Raw genomic sequence first — 20,811 nt, forward strand, 5'->3', positions numbered from 1 at the left:
CAGGCTTTTTTTTTTTTTTTTTTGTATTCTCTTGATAGTTTATGTTTGGTGTTGTTCATAAATGAGTGTTAATAATCTCTGTGCAGTCATAGCTTTTTACTCCTATTTCTGCTAAAGCCCTGAGCAACTTGAAATTAAAATTAGTTGTTTCTGTGTTTACTTCCACCAGTATGTCTTGAGGGCTGCTGCTGTGTTTCCATCATTGTTGCATACCTAGCACCTAATCAGTACCAGTCCCTAAGTGGCCATTCCTTACATGGCCATGGTGTACTGCATAGTCGTGAAGATTTGGGGATGGTGCAGGTGGTGGGATTAAGCCCTATCAGAGATTCAGTGAAAGGTGGAGCTGCCTGGCTCAGAGGAAGTATTCCTAAAGGTCCATTTGTCAGCCCAGCCCTTTATTCAGTACCAGATGTGTGCCTGCCTACGAGGGATAAACTACTTCCTATGTAGTTCTCTTGTCTTCCCTACACTTTCTGTCTGTACTGTGGGAAAGTGGAATTTGCTGCAGATGAAGCTGAGGTTTGTGTGTGACAAGAGTCTTTCCTCCTAGCCGGCCCTCTCCTCCTTCACCTCCTTGACTGGGTCCGACTGCATGTGTGTGAGGTGGACAGTTTGTTGGCAGATGTCCTGGGCAGTGAGAATCCAAGCAAACATGAGAGCTTCTGGAACTTGGTAAGGACCTCATGCAGTTCGGGCCTTCCTGACTTTCACCTCACAGGTCTTTTTCCCAGTGCTCACAGGCAGGCCTGAAGGTTGCCTGCTGAGCCTGCTCACACTTGGATTCGCTTTTGGGTCTGTGATTATGGAGATGCTCTTGGATCTTTTCTTTGCTGCTCCATAGAAGAGTTTAGAACTAAGTTGTCGTGTAAGAAAAGTAATGCTTTGTAGACTTTCTAGTGAGCAGGGAAATTTAGTTTCTTTGTGAATTTAAGAAAGAGAAGAGAAGATGCAATAATACAAAACTGATTGATAGGGGCTGGGGTGGGAGCTTAATATAAATGAGCATGAGGGGTTTTCAGGTGATAGAAATGTTCTGAAACTGGATTGTAATGATGGTGCACAACTCTGTAAACTTGCTACATAAATAGGTGAATGTTATAGTGTGTAAATTATAGCTCCATCAAAGATTGATGATCCTGAAGTCATTTTGGATTATCAGTTTGGAAGTCAGCATGTCTGAGGGGTGCCCAGGTGGCTCATTTGGTTAAGCGTTCAATCAACTTTGGCTCAGGTCATGATCTCATGGTTCACGGGTTCAAGCTCCACATTGGGCTCTGCACTGACAGTGTGGAGCCTGCTTGGAATTCTCTCCCTCTGTCTCTGCCCCTCACCCACTTGTACTTTCTCTTTTTCTCAAGATAAATAAATTAAAAAATTGTTTAAAGGCCATGAAGGAAGTCAACATGTCTCTTGGTATTTTGGGTGTGTATATGTATGCATCTACGTATTCTGTACCTCTGAGAGCACTACTTTTTTCCATTTACCTTTTCCTGACTTGTGACCCATTTGGGAGGGCCTGGGGAGAAGATTGCTAGTTCACCTGAATAATGGAAATTTGATTAAGCTTATAAAATCTGGAATTCAGGTAAAGAATTGTTGCCTTTGAGGCTATTTCTGTGCCTTTTGTTGCCGGGAGATCTGTGCAAGTATGGGGAGAGCCATTGCTCAGAAAGTATTGAGCCCAGATTTTGACTCTGATTCATTCTCTGAATATTTATCAAGTGCTCCTGTTTGCAAGGCACTGAGGAAAACAACTATGACCACAGAGAGCAAAGATTCCTGCCCTTATGAGTCTTAACATCCTGGGTGAGGAGACAGAAAATAAATACGGAAACAAGTAAAATATGTAGCATGCCTCACAGTGAAGCCCAGTGGTGTGGAGAGCAGGGGAATCCAGGAAGGCCACCCTCAGGAGGTATGGGAGGAGGGGCGCTGGGCCAAAGGTGGGGAAAGAGTGTTGCAGGCAAGTGGGACCTGCAAACGCTCTGACCTGGAGGCACGGTGGGACGAGAAGCAGTGGGGGCAGGGGCGGGAGTCGGGGAGGTAAGGGCAGAGAGCCACAGGGTCGGGTCATAGGGCCCTCTGGACTGTCAATAGGGACTTGAGCTTTGAGAGAGGCAGTAGAGCAGGCTGGTAAGAACATGGTCTGTGGTGCCGAACTGTCTGGGTTAGCATCCAAGCTCTGCCTCTAACTAGCTGTGGAGTCTTGAATTAGTTGCTTAACAGCCTTTGGTTTCTTCTGCTGTGTAACTGGGATAATAATAAGATCATGTTTAAGGTCATGTCATGATTAAAGCACGTAAAGGTGTATAAGCTAGTTGATGGACACAGTAAGAGCTCCTGTTTTACCCTGGAGTCGGATGGTGCGAGGGGACATTGGAGAGCTGAGCAAAGGCACACTGTGTCTGATGCAGCCAGAGAGCCTTATGGAGGATGGAGCAGGGGCAGAAGCAAAGACCAGTCTAGAAGCTATGGTACTAAACCAGGCAGAGGTGGTGGTGACTTGGGACAGGGGTAGGAGCTGAGCAGAGGCGGTTGTGAGAACTGATTAGATTCTAGTGCAGTTTACAGATAACAGTTGATAGGGTTTGCTAATAGATTGAGAGAGAGAGAGAGAGAGAGTGTGTGTGTGTGTGTGTGTGTGTGTGTAAGAAATAGCATGTAGGATGATCAGGTTGGTAAGTTGGAAGCACCTGCGTGGTTTACTTTTAGACATGCTGTGTTTAAGATGCCTATGAAATCCAAGTGGAGACACTGACTAGGCTATAAGGTATGCAAGTCTGGAATCCAAAGAAGGAAGTCCAGGTTAGAGAAATTGAGTATTTGTTGGCATATATATCCTTGGCTTTTTTCAGCATGACTTAGTAAGGGAGAATGTTACTATGTATATTTTACGTATATGCTTGTGTGTATGTTATTGTAGATTGTTATTATTCATGATAGGGTCTATAAAGTTGCCTGGAACATTGTATCACAGATTACTGTAATACAGGGTTCTTCTGGCCTCTGATAATATTTTTGTCAGTTGATCAGTATATGTAACCTTGTTTTATACATATTTTTGCTTAAAGATACCTTATTTAATATGTATTATTGATTTCTGGGGTGCCTGGGTGGCTCAGTCAGTTGAGCGTCCGATTTTGGCTCAGGTTATGATCTCCTGGTTCATGGGTTTGAGCCCCGCATTGGGCTCTGTGATGACAGCTTGGAACCTGGAGCCTGCTTCAGATTTTGTGTGTCCCTCTCTCTCTGCCCCTCCCTTGCTTGTGCATGCGTGCGCTCTCTCTCTCTCTCTCTCTCTCTCTCTCAAAAATAAATGGATATTAAAAAATTTTTTTAATATGTATCATTGACTCCTTAACAGTGAACTCATGGCTAAAAGCCTTGTAATGCATGTCTGGATGAAGCTTATCTGACACATATTTTCTCCCTAAGGGCCTTCATTAGCACTTAGAAACACTGTACAGCAGTACTTCAGCATTATGCTGAGGGGTTGAGGAAAAAGCACAGACATTCAGGGGCACCTGGGTGGCTCAGTCGGTTAAGCATCCGACTGTTGGTTTCTCTTCAGGTCATGATCTTATGGTTCATGAGTTTGATCCCTGCATTGGGCTCTGAGCTGGGACTGCAGAACCTGCTTGGGATTCTCTCTCCCTCCCTCTCTCTCTCCCTACCCCCCTCCTCCTCCACACTCTCTCTCTCAAAGTAAATAAATAAGCTTAAAAAAAGGCTGAAAAAATACACAGAAAAAGTGGTACTAAATAGACCTTGGAAAAGATACTTGTTTAGTTTGAGAGTTGATACAAGAAGGTAGAGTGCTACCTGTTCAACCTCAGCTGTGAATGTGCTTATCAGGTGACTCAATTTTTTTGCTACTCTGCACATATCCACAAGTAATGGTGAAAGTGCACCAAGTAATGATTTGGGGGTTACAAGTAAATGTTAACAAGTAGGCAAATTCAGAAATATGGGATCTATGAATAAACAGGATTGACTATATTGAGTATGTGTGTGCATCTATTTATTTGAACTGAAACTTATGAATCAATCTTTATTTGATATACTGTGCCATTTTCTGTTTCATTCATTCATTCATTAAGTAAATTCTGTGTCCAACATGGGGCTTGAACTCATGACCCCAAGATTAAGAGTCACATGCTCTACCGACTGAGCCAGCGAGGTGCCCTTATTTCATTTATTTTTATTCTTCAAAGTTTGTTTATTCTGAGAGATAGCAGGGATGGGGGAGGGGGCAGAGAGAAAGGGAGAGAAAGAGAATCCCAAGCAGACTCTTCACTGTCAGACTGGAGCCTGTCGCAGAGCTCGGTTGCATGAACCACGAGATCATAACCTGAGTCAAAATCAAGAGTTGGACACTTAACTGACTGAGCCATCCAGGCACCTTCCCATCATTTAGTTTTAAACCGTTGGTTGCAGGGGTGCCTGGGTGGCTCAGTTAAGCATTTGACTTTGGCTCAGGTCATTATCTCACACTTCATGAGTTCAAGCTCTGCTTCTTGTTCTCTCTCTCTCTGCCCCTTGCTCACTTGTGCCCTCTCAAAAAATAAATAAAAGATAGAAAATCAATAATAAAATGTATAAAAAGTATCTTGGTTGCAATTGTGATGGGTTACAACATGCAGTTTGAAAAGTATGGTCCAGGTTAAAACCATGAGACTAGATGAGCTAGATTACCTCCGGAGGAGAGGAACCATCATGTTTCCCCAGTGTAGGAAGTTAAAATGTGGATCGAGGAGACTGCTTCCAGGGCTCCCTCGAGTGCTTGTGTTCTTGGTGTCCTCCCAGGTGACCATCTTGGTGCTCCAGGGCCGGCTGGACGAGGCCCGGCAGATGCTCTCCAAAGAAGCCGACGTCAGCCCCTCCTCTGCGGGCATGTGCCGAATCCTGGGGGACCTGATGAGGACAATGCCCGTTCTCAGTGTAAGTGGGAGCTGACCTGCTCTGCTGGGCCATGAGATACACGGCTTCGTTCATTAAGCACAAGGGGTTTCTGTGGCAATGGCATCTCTCTGTGTCTTTCCCCTTAGCCTGGAAACACCCAGACGCTGACAGAGCTGGAGCTAAAATGGCAGCACTGGCACGAGGAATGTGAGCGTCATCTCCAGGATGGCACGTTCGCCTCCAGTCCCCACCTGGAGTCTCTCTGCAAGGTCTGTGGGAAGGAAGTCCAGGTTGGGGTCCAAGTTGGGTCTGCAATATCCAGTGCAGCAGTAGCAGAGCGTGATTGACAGGGCTGTCCATCATCTCTGCCAGGAAGGAGAGAGCTTTCAGACCAAATGCTGTACTTGAGATCCAGAGAGTTAACAGAGAAGTTGCCCCTGGACCTATAGGAGAATGTCTCTCTCCTTAGATCATGCTGGGAGATGAAGCTGCCTTGTTGGAGCAGAAGGAACTTCTGAATAACTGGTATCATTTCCTAGTGACGCGGCTCCTGTACTCTCATCCCACAGTAAAACCCATTGACCTGCACTTCTATGCCCAGGTGAGCCTGAGCTTCAAAGGATGGGAACAGGGAGTAGGAATCATGGGGGCAGGTCATTTTCAGTGTGTGGCCTCTCTGAGTTGAACCTCTCTTGAGAATAGGGTCTTTCCTTGAGCACTCCCCTTTTTTTAAGTTTATCTTTTTTTTTTTAGTAATCTCTACATCCAACTTGGGGCTCAAACTCATGACCCCAAAGATTAAGAGTTGTGTGCTTTTCCGATTGAGCCATCCAGGTGCCCTTTTTAAAAAATTAGTTAATTATTTGAGAAAGAGACAGTGTGCATGCACGAGCAGGGTAGGGGCAGAGGGGGAGAGAGAAAGAGCCCCTTAAGCAGGCTCCACACTCTACGCAGTGTCCATTGTGGGGCTCAATTCTAACATCCTGGGATTGTACCCTGAGAGTAGGAATTATGACCTGAGCTCAAATCAAGAGGCAAATGTTCAACTGACTGCGCCGTCCAGGTGACCCTCTTTATTTTTTTAAGTACTCTATCCCCAACATGGGGCTCAAAGCACGACCCCAGAGGTCAAGAGTTGCATGCTTTTCCAACTGAGCTAGCTCAGTGCCCCCTACTGTGACCCTTTATGAAGGACCCCATCACCCTTCTCCAGGGTTCCCTACAAAGAAGCCCTACCTGCCCCCTTGAGTCTCTGCTTCCATCTGGGAATTGAGTTGGTTACCACCTTTCCACAGTCCAGCCTTGACCTGTTTTTGGGAGGAGAGAGCAGCCCAGAACCCCTGGACAACATCTTGATGGCGGCCTTTGAGTTTGACATCCACCAAGTGATCAAGGAGTGCAGGTAGGACCTGTTGCATGCCCGCCATTCTGTCTTCAGGTGTGCAGTGCAGTGGCATTCGGTGTATTCCCAGTGTTGTGCAACCGTCACTTCCATCCTTTATTTAAGCTTCATTTGACTTTGAGGGACTGTGCATGAGTGTGCATGTGCTCGGGCAGGCGGGGGCGGGGGAGAGCGGGAGAGAATCCTAAGTAGGCTCTGCACTGTCAGTGCAGATTCTGATGAGGGGCTTGAACTTAAGAACCATGAATTGGACACTTAACCAATGAGCTACCCAGGCGTCCCTCCACCGTCCTTTTATAGAATGTCTTGTTCCTTCTCACTGGTGTGTTAATTTTCTTCCCACAGACATGCTCCTCTCCTAAGCCACATGTAGGTAGATCTTGGCTTCTTTCTGGACAAGCTTGGGGACCTTCCTAAGGCTTGAGGGCTACTGTATTTACAACAGTTTTCATTTCAGGGATGTTTATGTGAGCAACATTGTAGTAAATTGCTTTGGTATTTAAAATCCAGAAAGAGCCAGCAACCCTATTTCTTGGAACCTGATAGATATGCATATCACCTTAAGTGACAGTACTTCTCATTAGTTTCCCTCTCTAGTGAGCCAAAGGCTACCACACCAGCAAACTGCTGGCTGAGTCTGTTTAGAGCAGGGATTCTATACTACCCCTCTCCCCGAAAGGGTATCTTGTCATTGCATTGTACCTTCAGCAAGGCTGGAAAGTGAGTATCAGACATCATGAATCACAGGTAAAGCTTTCCAGGAATTACCATGTATAGGAAGTCAGACACAGTTTATCTCCCTCTTGTGCATCCTGGACAAGTGGGTATTGAATTGCAGACTCCTAGAAAGGAGAGAGTTGGAAACTGCAGCAGACGACCTTGCTCAAATATCAAATTCACTGATCTCGACTGGATCATTTTTAATAGATCTGGGCAGTGGGAAGGGGTCCTCTCCTGCTAGTTCCTCCTGTTGGAGCGAGAAGAGAGCCAGGGCTTGAAGAAAATGGTGCTAGATTTAGAGAAAGAAAACTGAGTTTTGTGTCTGTATTCTTTTCACAGACGTAGTTGGAGCTAGAAGGTGACTCACAGAACCCAGCTGATGAGGGGCATCTGCACGGAACCGTTAGAATCACTTACAAAGGCACACATACATGTCATTATTTGGCTTTGTCATTGCCTCAACCTATAATTCGGAGAAATAGGCATTCCTAAATATACTGTCTGTTACAGCACTGGGTTATTTCCATCAGGGCTGCTTTCATAAGCCACATCTGAATTTTTAGGAGCAAATCAGATTTGAGCAGAACCAGGAGGAAGGATAATGAAAAGGGAAGGCACCTTGTTCTTTGCAGTGACTGTAGAAGAAAAAGAGGAATGCCAGAGAAGAGGAGTGGCTTTTATGAATGCCCTAGAAAATGGCATCAGCCTCCTAGTCACACATAAGGAGGGATCAGCTCTCAGCCCCTCAGTCTGGTCGTGTCTCTCTCCTGGCAAGCAGGAAAGAGTCTAAAGTATTTGCTATAAATTTCTGAGCGTGGGTTTTTAAAAAAAAATTTTTTTTTAAAGTTTTTTTAACATTTTTTTTTTTTTTGAAAGAGCATGAGTTGGGGGAGGGGCAGAGAAAGAGGGAGACACAGAATCTGAAGCAGGCTCCAGGCTCTGAGCTGTCAGCATAGAGCCAGACATGGGACTTGAACCCAAGAGCCATGAGATCATGACCTGAGCCAAAGTCAGATGCTCATCCAACTGAACCACCTAGGTGCCCCTGGAGCTTGGGTTTTTTTGGTCAGGAAGCTACTTCCTACTCTGTTCTGAAAGAGACACCATAATGCAAGTCCTGGAACCTCATCCCAGGAATTGGAGGAAAGGCTGAAGTATCTTTAGAGAGAGTAGCAGAGCTTTCAGAATGTGCCTGCCTCGATGGGGAAGGATTGGATTTGGCATTTTGCGAGCACTTGGTTTCTCCTGGTTTGTACCAGTCAGACCCAGGCTTAGTTCCTGGGAAAGCGGGAGAGCATTTGGTGTTGGGGCAGTGGGCTGGTGATGTAGAGGTCTTGCTGCTGTCTTTGGGTGTGGCGTTGACTGCATTCATGACTACCTGTGAGGGGGAATGAGGAGAATCCTTTCTAAAGTTGCTAAAAAGGGGCGCCTAGGTGGCTCAGTTGGCTTAGCGTCTGACTTCGGCTCAGGTCATGATCTCACGGTTTGTGGGTTCAAGCCCCGCGTCAGGCTCTGTGCTGACAGCTGGCTCAGAGCCTGGATCCTGCTTCAGATTCTGTGTCTCCTCTCTCTGACCCTCCCCTGCTCACGCTGTCTCTCTCTCAGAAATAAATAAAACATAAAAAAAAAAATATAAAAAAAAATAAGGTGCTCAAAAGGAGAGTGCTAAATGAGTATCTGATGATCCCCATATTAGCCAGACTCTTAAGAGGCACAAAGGGCAGTGAAGGGTCCTGAAGTAGAGCATAAAGGCCTTCAGGCCACGTAGTTCATCAGCCCCTGCTGAGCAGCCGCATGTTTGCCTATTCCCACAGCTGAAAGGAGAAATTGGGAATCCTGAGTGCTCATTTCCTCCTCTCTGGCTTATAATTTCCTTTAAAAGCCAGTTCCTTACTACCTGGCAAGGAGCTGGCATGCACTTCACTGGGAGCGAGGCAAGGTGGCAGCTTTCTGGTGCCCTTAAAGTCCTGCCAAAACACTGAACTAGAAGGAAACAGGTCTTCCTTCAAAAACTAAGAAGAGGTCCAGTTTAATGTTTGCCTAATCTAGAGTCTTCTTGCTAGAACTTTGGCCTGGCCCATAACTTTGGCTGCAGATCGTGGCGGTGTGCAGACCCTCACATACCATTTTCAGAAGAAGGTCCACAGCCGTCAGAGCTCACCTAGGTAGTGGATGCTGCAGAGGTGCCAAAACAAGATCGAGGAGTTGGGCTAAGTGGCCCGCAGGGGCCCCAGTGCAGGGCAGACAGTCTAACGGAGAGTTACAGTTGTTTCCTCTGGGGAGGGCCTTCACCACGGCTGGTCTTCCAGCCCCATGGTTCTCTCTTTTCTAGCAGAGGCCACCCCAGAGTTGTTAATTAAGTCTTCCTCAAACATCTTTGGACGATGAGGCTGTGTGCCTGGTTTGTGTAGACATTGCCTTGGGAATTCTCCCTCATATGTGTATGAAGCTCCAGAATCCATTGTTGAGGCTTGCCTGGCTTTGCAGGGAGGGTGTGGCGGCCATATTCAGCCCTCTGTCCAGTCTTGGTCACTGGATCAGTTGTTAGCACCCTGCCCATAGTGGTCGCTGCCCTGCGGCCTTGGAGGCTGCTGTATTTCTTTGGGAGATGCTCGAGAGCTGCCAGCATCAGTCTGGGCAACAGCAGCTGTTTAGGACGGCTGAGGTATCATCTCCCCTCACCCATCCTTTAGGCCCCACACTGTGCCAAGCTTTGAGATTGCGGCAGTTTTTTTGTATTCCTGAATTTATAATCTAGGCCAAATGGAATCCCTTAAGAGAGGACCCTGTATCATATTGTATGGTGAGGAAAAGCTTCTCTAAGGAAGCTGCACTCAAGTTGAGTCCTGAAAAGTTCAGCAAAGAACATCATTTAGGGCAGAGTCAAAAACATGCGGAAAGACCTAGGAAAGAAAGAAGGCCTATTACCTACTGAAGGAACTGTAAACATCTCTTAGGATCAAAACACTAAGTGAGGGGTTGAAATGATAGAGATCAGAAAGGAGTTAGATTATCAAGAACCAAATACACTGTATCCAGTAGTCATTTTATCCAAATGGCGAGCCACTGAGGATTTTTAGCAGGTAGTGCTGTGGAATCGTATTTGAGAAAAGCAGTGTGAAGAGTAGGGGGGACAGCGAGTCTGGCAGCTGGGAGACCAGTCCGAAGGCTAAAAAATCATCTCTGTGGAAAATGGTTAATGATTACAGTAATGGTGATAACAGTTCAGATTTATTAGGCTAAATTTTCATGGGTTTATTTCAGTATATCTGGGAATAGACCTTTGAGATAAATGCTATTTTTTTTTAAGTTTATTTACTTATTTTGGGGTGCCTGGGTGGCTCAGTCGGTTAAGCGTCTGACTCTGCATTTTAGCTCAGGTCATGGTCTCATGATTTGTGAGTTTGAGCCCTCCATCGTGCTCTGTGCTGGCACTGCAGAGCCTGCTTGGGAGTCTGTCTTCCCTCTCTCTGTGCCATCAGCACAGAGCCCTGTGTGGGGCTTGATCTCACAAACCATGAGGTCATGTCCCAAGCCAAAATCAAAAGTTGGACACTTAATCCGACAGCCATCCAGGCGCCTGAGATAAGTGCTGTTTTTTCAAGCCTGTCTCTCATATGAGGGAAGTGAGCCCTAGTAAAGTCACACTGCCAGCTAACAAGGCCACTGTGGCTATTTGGACCCAAAGCCACTTGATAAAGTTCATACATTTTGCTGAGCTCTTAAACACTAACCAAGCCATCAAGAACTTCAAAATGATCTCACAACCAGCTACTTCTCATTCCCTTCTCAGCTGCCATCTTAGCCCAGCCACCATTATCAACAGCCTGAACTATTGCAGGTGACCCCTAACTGGCTTCATCACCGTCCCCATCTCTACATTGTCCAAGTGGACACAATGGTTCGAGTACTTTTTTCAGATTTTTTGTAAGTTTTTATTTAAATTCCCATTAGTTAACATACAGTATAATACTAATTTCAGGTGTACAGTTTGGTGATTCATCACTTCCGTACAACACCCGGTGTCCGTCACAAGTGCACTCCTTAATCCCCATCACGTATGTCACCCATCCCCCGCCCTCCTCCCCCTCTGGTGACCATCAAGTTTGTTCTCAGAGTTAAGAGTCTGTTTCTTGGCTTGCCTCTTTCTCTCCCTCTTTTTTATTCCCTCTTTGTTTTGTTTCTTTAAGAATCTATTTTATTTTAAATGTTTATTTTTTTAAAAGTTTACTTATTGAGAGAGAGAGAATACACAGGGGAAGGGCAGAGAGAGAGAGAAAGGGAGAGAGAGAATCCCAAGCAGGCTCTCCATGTTCTGTGCAGAACCCAATGCAGGGCTTGAACTCAAGAATCATGAGATCATGACCTGAGCCGAAATTAAGTTGGACGCTTAACTGGTTGAGCCACACAGGCACCTCTTTAAGGTTTTTTAAAGTAATCTCTACGCCCAAGGTGGGTCTCAAACTCAGAGCCCTGAGATCAAGAGTTCCATGCTTTGCTGACTGAGCCGGCTAGGCTTTTTAAGTTTTTTTGTTTTTGTTTTTTAAGAGAGAACAGGAAGGGCAGAGGGAAAGGGAACGAGAATTCCAAGCAGGCTCTGCACTTTCACTGTGGAGCCTGATGTGGGGCTCAAACTCACAAACCACAAGATCATGATCTGAGTCAAAATCAAGAGTTGGACACTTAACCGACTGAGACACCCAGGCACCCCAGGAAGTGTTTCTTTAAAAAAGTTTGAGAGAGAGAGCATGAGCAGGGGAGGGGCAGAGAGAGAGGGAGAGAGAATTCTAAGCAGGCTCCACCCCTGAAGTGGGGCTTTAACTCATGAACCGTGAACCTGAGCTGAAGTCGGACAATGAAAAGACCGAGCCACCCAGGTGTCGCTGCCATGTCCTCTTTATCCATCCATAGGTCCATGGACTCTTGGGCCGTTTAGTAGGCTATTGTAGACAGTGCTACAATTAACATAGGGGTGCACGTATCCTCTTGAATTAGTACTTTTGTATCTCTTGGGTTAATACCTAGTAGTGCAATTGTTGGATCATAGAATAGTTCCATTTTTATTTATTCATTTATTATTTATTATTTATTCATGTATTTATTTTTGAGAGAGCACACACATGCCGTTGAGTGAGGGGGGAGGGGCAGGAGAGAAAGCAGCTTATGCACTGAGCATGGAGCCTGATGCTGAGCTTGATCCCACGACCTTGGGATCATGACCTGAGTGGAAATTAAGAGTCATCTAGGAGACCCAGGGTGGTTCTATTTTTAACATTTTTTTTTTTTTTTTTTTTTTAAACTAATCTCTACACCTGATATGGGGCTTGAACTTAGGACCCCTAGATCAAGAGTTGCATGCCTATTGACTGAGGTAGCCACATACCCTTCTATTTTTAACTTTCTGAGGAACCTCCATACTGTTTTCCAGAGTGGCTGAACCAGTTTGCCTCCCCACCAACAGTGCATGAGGGTTCCCTTTTCTGGGCATCCTCGCCAACACCTGTTGTTTCCTGTGTTGATTTTAGCCATTCTGACAGGGGTGATGTGATATCTCCTTGTAGTTTTGATTTGCTACTTTTTTTCAGTGTTAAACCATTTTTTCCTACTTTCTGTCCCAGTGGCTTTCCCATCACGAGGCCCTAAGTGAGCTGGCCTCTGCCTAACTTGAAGTTTGAGTCACATGGGCTTCAGTCTGAAGTAGGAACAAGACAGACTTCCTGCTCCAGAGCCTTTACACTGGCTGTTGCCTCTATTTCAGGGATGTTCCTTTTCTTGTCTTCCTGGGGCAGGTTCTCCCTCCTCCTCCAGCCCTCTGCTCAAATAACTACTCCCTTGTCATTAATGTTCTGTGTGGTCCTTATTTAGGGGGGTGCCTTGTGCATGTAGTTGTGAGTTGGGGAGGCAACTTGTTTTTACATCTTCTAGGTTAACATTTGCTCACCTTATTTAATTTAATATTCTTCCTTAGGACTGGCCACTTCTGATTTCATCTGTTACTTTTGAATTTTTCATAACTTTAGTCTCTAAAGATAGCTTCAGAGTCTCAGAGAACTGTACTGACCATCATAATTCCTCCACTTTGGCAAAGAAGCTGAAGTTAAACACTGGACAGTCACTGAGTAGCAGGACTGGATTTGAACCAATTTGCAGTGCTGCTAGAGCACACCTAGGTGGTCTGTAAGCAGTTTAGTAGGGGACTGTTTATGTGTTAACCTCGAGCTTAGGTTTACTGATTTCTGTATTTATAGAGCACTATTGACAAGAATCTTTTAAAAGCCATTTTATATCCATTTTCCCATTTTTTTCTTTAAACAGTCCAGGTAGGCAAGAGATAAAATTACTTCTATTTTCCAGATGACGGGGACAGAGAGGTAAGGACTGACTGAAATGGTGGTCTCGAGTTCCATTTATAGTACCTTTTCCATGAAAGCACTGTCTAGTTAACCAAATGACAGTATTCAGTTGAATTCTTGATACCCAAGAACCTATGATGAGGTTAGAATAGTTAAGAGCAACAACATTATCCAGTGAATTGAGGTTTGTTAAGGGGGTCCCATAAACGGATATCTTATTTATTGGAACTCTTGTCTAGGAAGGACCATGTCAGGAAGGAACATAGCAGAATTACAAAATTAGGAAAGTCATAGCTAAAGGAAAACCTGGCCCAAGACAGTACTCTTTCATTTGTTTGTTTTTTAGTTTGTTTATTTATTTATTTTGAGAGGCGGGGAGGGCCAGAGAGAAGGGGAGAGAATCCCAAACAGGCTCTGCACTGCCAGTGAGGAGCCCAACACAGGCCTTGAACTCACGAACCATGGGATCATGACCTGAGTTGGATCAAGTCCAGTGCTCAACTGACTGAGCCACTCAGGAGCCCCAAGAGAGAACACTTTAAAAACTTGAGCACGATAGGACTTTGTGTAGCACACAGTGAATTTATAGAATTTAGTATTGTAGGATGATAGAAATAAGAGGAAGATTTTTGAAAACTGGCATAATTTTTTAATGTTTATTTTTGAGGAGGAGGGAGGGGCAGAAAGAGATGGGAGAGAGGATCCAAGCAGGCTTTGCCCTGACAGCAGAGAGTCTGAAATGGGGCTCACAAACTGAGAGCATGACCTGAGCCAAAGGGTTGGATGCTCAACCACCTGAGCCACCCAGACGCCCCAACACAGATCATTTTATAAATGATCTCTATGCCCAACATGGGGCTTGAACTCATGGGTCTGAAATCAAGAGTCTCATGCTCTACCGTCTGAGCCAGACAGGTACCCCAACCCACATAGTTTTTTGAGTGAATAATACAGAGCTATTAATAAAGTTGGAGTATAGCTAATCTTCAAAATGAATGTTAGGAAGGCCAGCAAGCATATTCCCTAATGGTGGAATCCTAGAACAGATGGAGTATCTGAGTATGCCCACATCCTTAAGAATGAGGCAGAAGTTTTAAACATTTGTCCAATAATTCAGTGTAAGCCAGTCCCTATTTTTATATTATGAAAGCAGGATTAAAGAAAATTTTTTTACATTTATTATTGAGAGACAGAGACAGAGCACGAATAAGGGAGGGGCAGAGAGAAAAGAAGGCACAGAATCTGAAGCAGGCTCCCGGCTCTGAGCAAGCTGCCAGCACAGAGCCCGATGCAGGGGCCAAACCCATAAACTGTGAGATCATGACCTGAGCTGAAGTCAGATGCTCAACCGACTTAGCCACCCAGGTTCCCTAAAGCAGAATTTTTTTTTTCTTTTTCTTTTTTTTTTTTTTTTTTACCTTAGTGCACTGTTACATCTTGGAAACTGTCTGCTTTGATAGTCTGCTCCTTTCACTTGTGCTTGATTTTGTTGCAGAAAGCAATTATTAAAGGTTTTTTTTCCCTTTCCCAAGATTAAAAAAAAAAAAAAAGAGCATTGTATACAAATATAGAAAAGCCTAAGCCAAGTAACAAATGAATAACCTGACTCGAAATGATGGATGCACACTGACAGTAAGTGCGCTGGTATACTCTGTACAAAAGGATGCTAGGGAGCTTACAAACACTGATGATGTGAAACAATGATTTCCAAGGAACCTACTTAATCAGACCTTGAGAGGGCCCTAGAAACCTTTATTTTTCACAAGGGCCTCAGATGATTCCAGGTTTTGATTAAAAGTGTGAATGGGAGTGGGGGGGGGGGGGGAATTNGGGGAAGGACTTAACCTTCATCCCAGACTACAAATACAATAAAATTACAAATCTTGTCATTGAACAAAAATTTCGTCATGCATAGTATTAATAGAAACCTAAACACAAGATGGTTTCTAAAGTGTCATTATGTATATGGTCGTATTCATAAAGTATACTAGCCAAAAGCTATATATTGAGAAACATTAACAGTGAATCTAGATGCAGATATATTCCTCTGATTTCAAGCATCAAACATCAGAAACCAGTGTTTTAGTCTTTTTTTTTTTTCTTTATTTTTTGAGAGTGAGCGTGCACTTGCGCACAGGTAGGGGAGGAGCAGAGAGAGAGGGAGAGCGAGAAAATCCCAAGCAGGCTCTGCACTGACACTATGGAGTCTGTGCGGGGCTCAAACTCACTAACTGTGAGATTATGACCTGAGTGGAAGTCGGATGCTCAACCGATGGAGCCACCCAGATGCCCCAATGTTAGTTTATTTTTGAGACAGCATGAGTGGGGGAGGGGCAGAGAGGAAGACAGGATCTGAAGTGGGCTCTGCACTGACAGCTACAAGCTGGACACGGGGCTTGAAATGATGAACCATGAGATCATTTCCTGAGCCAAAGTTGAACGTGCAACCAGCTGAGCCACCCGGGTGCCCCGATCTTTTTCTCTTTCTTTTTTTTAAAGTTTATTTATGAGAGAGAGAGACCACGTAAGCAGGGGAGTGGGGGAGAGAGGGGGACAGAGAATCTGAAGTGAGCTCTGCACCGGCAGTAAGAGAGCCCAGTGTGGGGCTTGAACTCCCGAATCATGAGATAATAACCTGAGCCAAAGTTGGTCACTTAACCTACAACCATCCAGGCATCCCATCTTTTTTTAATTGAAGTATAGTTGACGTGTTAGTTTCCAGTTTACAACATTCAGCAATTCTGTACATTACAAAATTGCCCCCACTGGCAGTGTAATTATCATGTGTTACCACATAAAGTTAGATTATTGACTATGTTCATGATGATGTGCTTTTCATCCCCACGGCTTATTTTCTAAGTGGAAGCTTGTACCTCTTCACCTAGTTCTCCCATCCTCGCACCCTTCTCCCCACTGGCAACCATCAGTTCTCTGTTTTCATAAGTCTGTTTCTTTTTTATTCTTACACATTACTCTTATCTACATTGTTTGCATCTGATTGGATTCCTGAATTTTATTTTCACCGTGACATTCTCCATAGAGATCATTGGCTGCCACTTTGAGGGTTGGCCTGCCTTCTAGGTATGCACTGTCCTCACACAACACAGAGAAACTTCTTCCAAACAGATTTCAACTTGTCACTGTCCCACCTATTTTTTTTTAATTTTTTTTAAAATGTTTTATTTATTTCTAGGAGAGAGAGAGAGACAGCATGAGCAGGGGAGGGTCAGAGAGAGAGGGAGTCACAGACTCTGAAACAGGCTCCAGGCTCTGAGCTGGCAGTGAGCACAGAGCCCGACGCGGGGCTCGAACCCATGAACCGCGAGATCATGACCCAAGCGAAAGTCAGACGCTCAACCGACTAAGCCACCCAGGCGCCCCGGTCCCACCTATTTTTATGCAAAGGACGTGAGGGGTCCTGCTCATGCTCTGCCTCATGTGGACCATGCTCTCACCCTGACTGTTCTCCTTGGGTTTGAACCCACAGCATTGCCTTAAGCAACTGGTGGTTTGTGGCCCATCTGACAGATCTGCTGGATCACTGCAAGCTCCTCCAGTCGCACAATCTCTAGTAAGTATGTGGCAGCAGGCCAGCCCTCGGGACTTGGGGCCTGCTTGTATGGAAGCGTGGTTGGGCTGCGGGAGGGGCCTGAATGGGGCAGGCCATGGGTTTTGGTCTCATTTTTTGTTTATTCCAGCTTCGGATCCAACATGAGAGAGTTCCTCCTGCTGGAATATGCCTCAGGACTGTTTGCTCATCATAGGTAGGAAGACCCCAACAGTGCTTTTCAGCAGACAAGATGGCGTTCTTTCCCTTCTGGTTCCCTGAAGTCTCCGGGGCCTGCGGGAGTAGCCTCTCCGTGCCAGTCCCTGAGCTCCAGGGCAGCACCTCATGTCTGTTCTTCTCGGACTGTTGCAGCCTTTGGCAGTTGGGAGTGGATTACTTCGATTACTGCCCTGAGCTGGGCCGAGTTTCCTTGGAGCTGCATATTGAGCGGATACCTCTGAGCACTGAACAGAAAGCCGTTAAGGTGCTGCGGATTTGTGAGCAGCGGCAGATGACTGAGCAAGGTGAGCTGCCCTCTTGCTGCCATACTTTCTGCTCATGCCGTGCCAGCCACACTGGAGAGAGGCCAAGCAGCGGGTGCCAAGAGATAAGCCAAAACAGGAAAATTATTGAGCTAGGACAAGCTGGGGATCCGTCAAGACTTAGAAGCAATGGAGCACATTACCTTTCACAAAGATTTTTACCCACTTCCTGTCTCTTAAGTTCAGGGCTGGGATCCGCTTGGAATTTACTTCTCCCGGGTGGGTTGCTGTTGCTAAGGCTGGTTCAGTGGGGAAGCAGGACCAGAGGCAGCTCGGGAAGAGCACAGAAAGGAAGCAGTGATGCTTGCCCCTCCTCCCCTCACTGTTGAGTGCAAAAGTCTGTTTTTTCCAGAGGCATTTGCTTGCATATGGCCGTCTCTGAAAGCACATGGCATTCAAGATCCAAAGGATGTTTTTGGTATCTGCACAGATAATGAAGGAGCTCGTCTGTGGAGAGCATTAACAATCTTTTTGCCATCCCTGAAATCAAACCCACTCACACAGCCAGCCCTGCTAGGGTGGGTCATAGTGTGATCAGAGCCAGGAGACAATTTATAAACCCCCAAGTTCCTAGTGTTACGGACCAACTTGCGTTTGAAGTCTGCGGACAGGCTTTACAGAAAGCTCAGAGGAGTTGGGAAGCCGGTTTCTGTCCAGCAAAGGTTACGAATGGAGTGACTTGCAGGGTGAAAAGTTCACCTTGTTTTTTTCCCTTACCAAGTTCGCAGCATCTGTAAGATCTTAGCCATGAAAGCTGTCCGCAACAACCGCCTGGGCTCTGCCCTGTCTTGGAGCATCCGAGCCAAAGATGCAGCCTTTGCCACGCTGGTGTCAGACAGGTGGGTTCGGTCCCTTTCGGCTTCTCTCGGGGCTGTGTGGCAAGTTGGGAGGCTGAGGAAATGGGGCTTAGGACTGCTGCTCTGACTTCTGGGCCCGGCCTCGCAGGTTCCTCAGGGATTACTGTGAGCGAGGCTGCTTTTCTGATCTGGATCTCATTGACAACCTTGGGCCTGCCATGATGCTCAGTGATCGACTGACATTCTTGGGTGAGTTTCTGGGCTCTATCCCCTGCACCTTCCTCACGGTGGTGGCTTGTGGAGATGGGAGGTACGATCTAGACTTCTCCAGGGTTTCCCTCCGGTTAAGCCCAAACTCCAAACCACACAGAGCTCCGCGTGCCATACTCTGCAAAGCATATTTTGTGGTAACATTTCCCATTAATTTCAAAATTAAAGAGAAAAGGTGCAAAGTAGTTTAAGGTATAAAGAACTCCCATGTACACTTTATCCAGATTCACTATTTATATTTTGCCTTTGTTTTATTATTTTTATTTGCCTCTCAGGTTTTTGGGGAACAGTCTAAAAGTAAATTGGAGACTTTGCTCCCCTTTCCTCATAAATACCTGAGCATGTGTTTTCTAAGAACAAGAACTTTCTATCACATAACCAGTTACCAAAATGCACTGCTCTCCTCAAATCCATAATCCACCTTCTGACTATATCCACCATCCCAGCAAGGTCTTTTATCATCTCCACGTTCACGAATTCAGTTGTCCAGTCTCTTTAGTGCCCCTTTCTTGAGGTTTCTTCACCTTGACATTTTTGAAGGATCTGTTTGGCTCTTTGGAGCCCCTTCAAAGCAGGTTTTTTCATAAATTTGGTTTTTTGTTTTCATTTTGAGAGAGACAGCCTGAGTGGGTAGGGGGAGAGGGAGAGAGAGAGCAGGCTCTGCACAGCCAGCACAGAGCCTGACACAGGGCTTGAACTCCCAAACTGTGATACCACAATCAGCTGAAGTCAAGAGTCCGACGCTTGACCCACTGAGCCACCCAGGCGTGTGGCCCATGTGTTTTTTTATAAATAAAAGTGTTTTTTAATTTCAATCCTGTTGTTCTCATTGGCCCAGGAGCCTGCTGGCTGGGGCTTCTCCAGGCTTGATGAGGGCCAGAAGTGACCTCCTGTTCTCTTTTTGCAATAGGAAAGTACCGGGAGTTCCACCGATTTTACGGGGAGAAGCGTTTTTTTGATGCGGCTTCTCTTCTCCTGTCGTTGATGACGTCCCAGATTGCTCCGCGGTGTTTCTGGGTAACACTACTCACAGATGCCCTGCCCCTTTTGGAACAGAAACAGGTACAGTCTGAATTTACAGTGATTTTCTTTGCGTTTTGTAGTCTCTGACAGAACGCTTTATTCCGTAGTTGTTGCAGATGCACATCTGTACATCAGCTCCCACGGAGAGCCCCGTGCGTGGGGGTGCCCTCCCGGAACGCCGCCCCTGGAAATAGAGCATCTACACGAGAAAAGCATCTACTTAATTTGAAATGAGGCTGCTGTCTACTGACCATACTCCGCCTGGTGCCCTGAAGAGAGAGGCGGGGGGGGGGGGGGGNTGCCCCTCCAAAGGGCATGCACAGAAGGCGGTCTCTGAACCTGGGCACGTACACAGATCAGCGCAGGCCGTGGTTGGGGAGCATCTAAGCAAAGCAGCTTCTTTTCTCTCTCAGGTGATTTTTACAACGGAGCAAACCTATGAGCTGATGAGATGTCTGGAGGACTTGGCCTCAGGAAGGCCGGCGCGGGGAGAGCCTGGTGCTCAGCGACTCCAGGTCATTTTAGCTTTCGGGCTGTTGATTCTGTAATGGCGATAAGAAAAGGCTCCCTCTACTTGTGCTTGATTTACCTCTTAACCTGTAGTTGACACACTGGCTTGTTTTAAGAGAAAGTGGGGTGATCCTAGTGTTCTGGTCTCTACTTGTCCGTCGGTCAGTCGTCGTGGTCCTTTGCATGCAGTTCCCTCATAAACGACTTGCTAGAAGCTACTAAGGGTTACATGCCCTTGGTCTGCGTCTGGGTCACACAGAGCCTTTCAGAGCTTTCAAGGAACACTTCCTGCCATACCTCATGCTGGTCGTCTTTGCGTTTTAGGAGGACATCGAGAACACCAAGCTGGAAATGCTGAGACTTGCGCTGGCACGAAATCTTGCCCGGGCCATTGTAAAAGAAGGCTCACTGGAAGGCTCCTGAGGCCAGCTGAGAGCTGCTGCAGTCTGGCATCTTTGTATGGCAATGTATATACATTTTTGAAAGAATAAAAAAATTCTTTTCCCTCCAGTAGAAGGTAAGGTTTTTCCTACCTCTACTGTGAACTGGAGGTGTTAGAAAGTACATGTTCTCTTCTCCTTGGTGTGGAACGATTTTCCTGGTCTCCCAAGAGTAAAAGCCACTCCTGAAAGTTATGATGGTGAGTGCAATGCCCTCCTTCCTATTTGAAATTCAAACAAGAGCAGTCAGTAGTTTATTTGCACTTCTGAAATTGAGCCTCACTTTAGAATCAACTGGAACA

The 20,811-nt window shown here is 45.8% G+C and overlaps 1 protein-coding gene across 1 annotated transcript in view; it reads left to right on the forward strand.

The window, feature by feature from the left end:
- The window catches only part of NUP85 (nucleoporin 85), a 36,577-nt gene extending 15,944 nt beyond the window's left edge, over positions 1-20,633 (forward strand). The window contains exons 7-19 of the mRNA XM_077754417.1: positions 554-675; positions 4,810-4,944; positions 5,052-5,174; positions 5,375-5,506; positions 6,201-6,307; positions 16,868-16,951; positions 17,079-17,144; positions 17,300-17,451; positions 18,191-18,308; positions 18,415-18,515; positions 19,447-19,598; positions 19,973-20,074; positions 20,394-20,633. Coding sequence (XP_077610543.1) covers positions 554-675; positions 4,810-4,944; positions 5,052-5,174; positions 5,375-5,506; positions 6,201-6,307; positions 16,868-16,951; positions 17,079-17,144; positions 17,300-17,451; positions 18,191-18,308; positions 18,415-18,515; positions 19,447-19,598; positions 19,973-20,074; positions 20,394-20,492 — 1,493 coding nt within the window. The 3' untranslated portion in view covers positions 20,493-20,633. The remainder of the gene's footprint in view (positions 1-553; positions 676-4,809; positions 4,945-5,051; positions 5,175-5,374; positions 5,507-6,200; positions 6,308-16,867; positions 16,952-17,078; positions 17,145-17,299; positions 17,452-18,190; positions 18,309-18,414; positions 18,516-19,446; positions 19,599-19,972; positions 20,075-20,393) is intronic.
- Positions 20,634-20,811: the final 178 nt, after the last annotated feature.

The sequence above is a fragment of the Crocuta crocuta genome, unplaced genomic scaffold, assembly GCF_008692635.1.
Source record: "Crocuta crocuta isolate KB4526 unplaced genomic scaffold, BGI_CrCroc_1.0 scaffold50, whole genome shotgun sequence".
Lineage (NCBI taxonomy): Eukaryota > Metazoa > Chordata > Mammalia > Carnivora > Hyaenidae > Crocuta > Crocuta crocuta.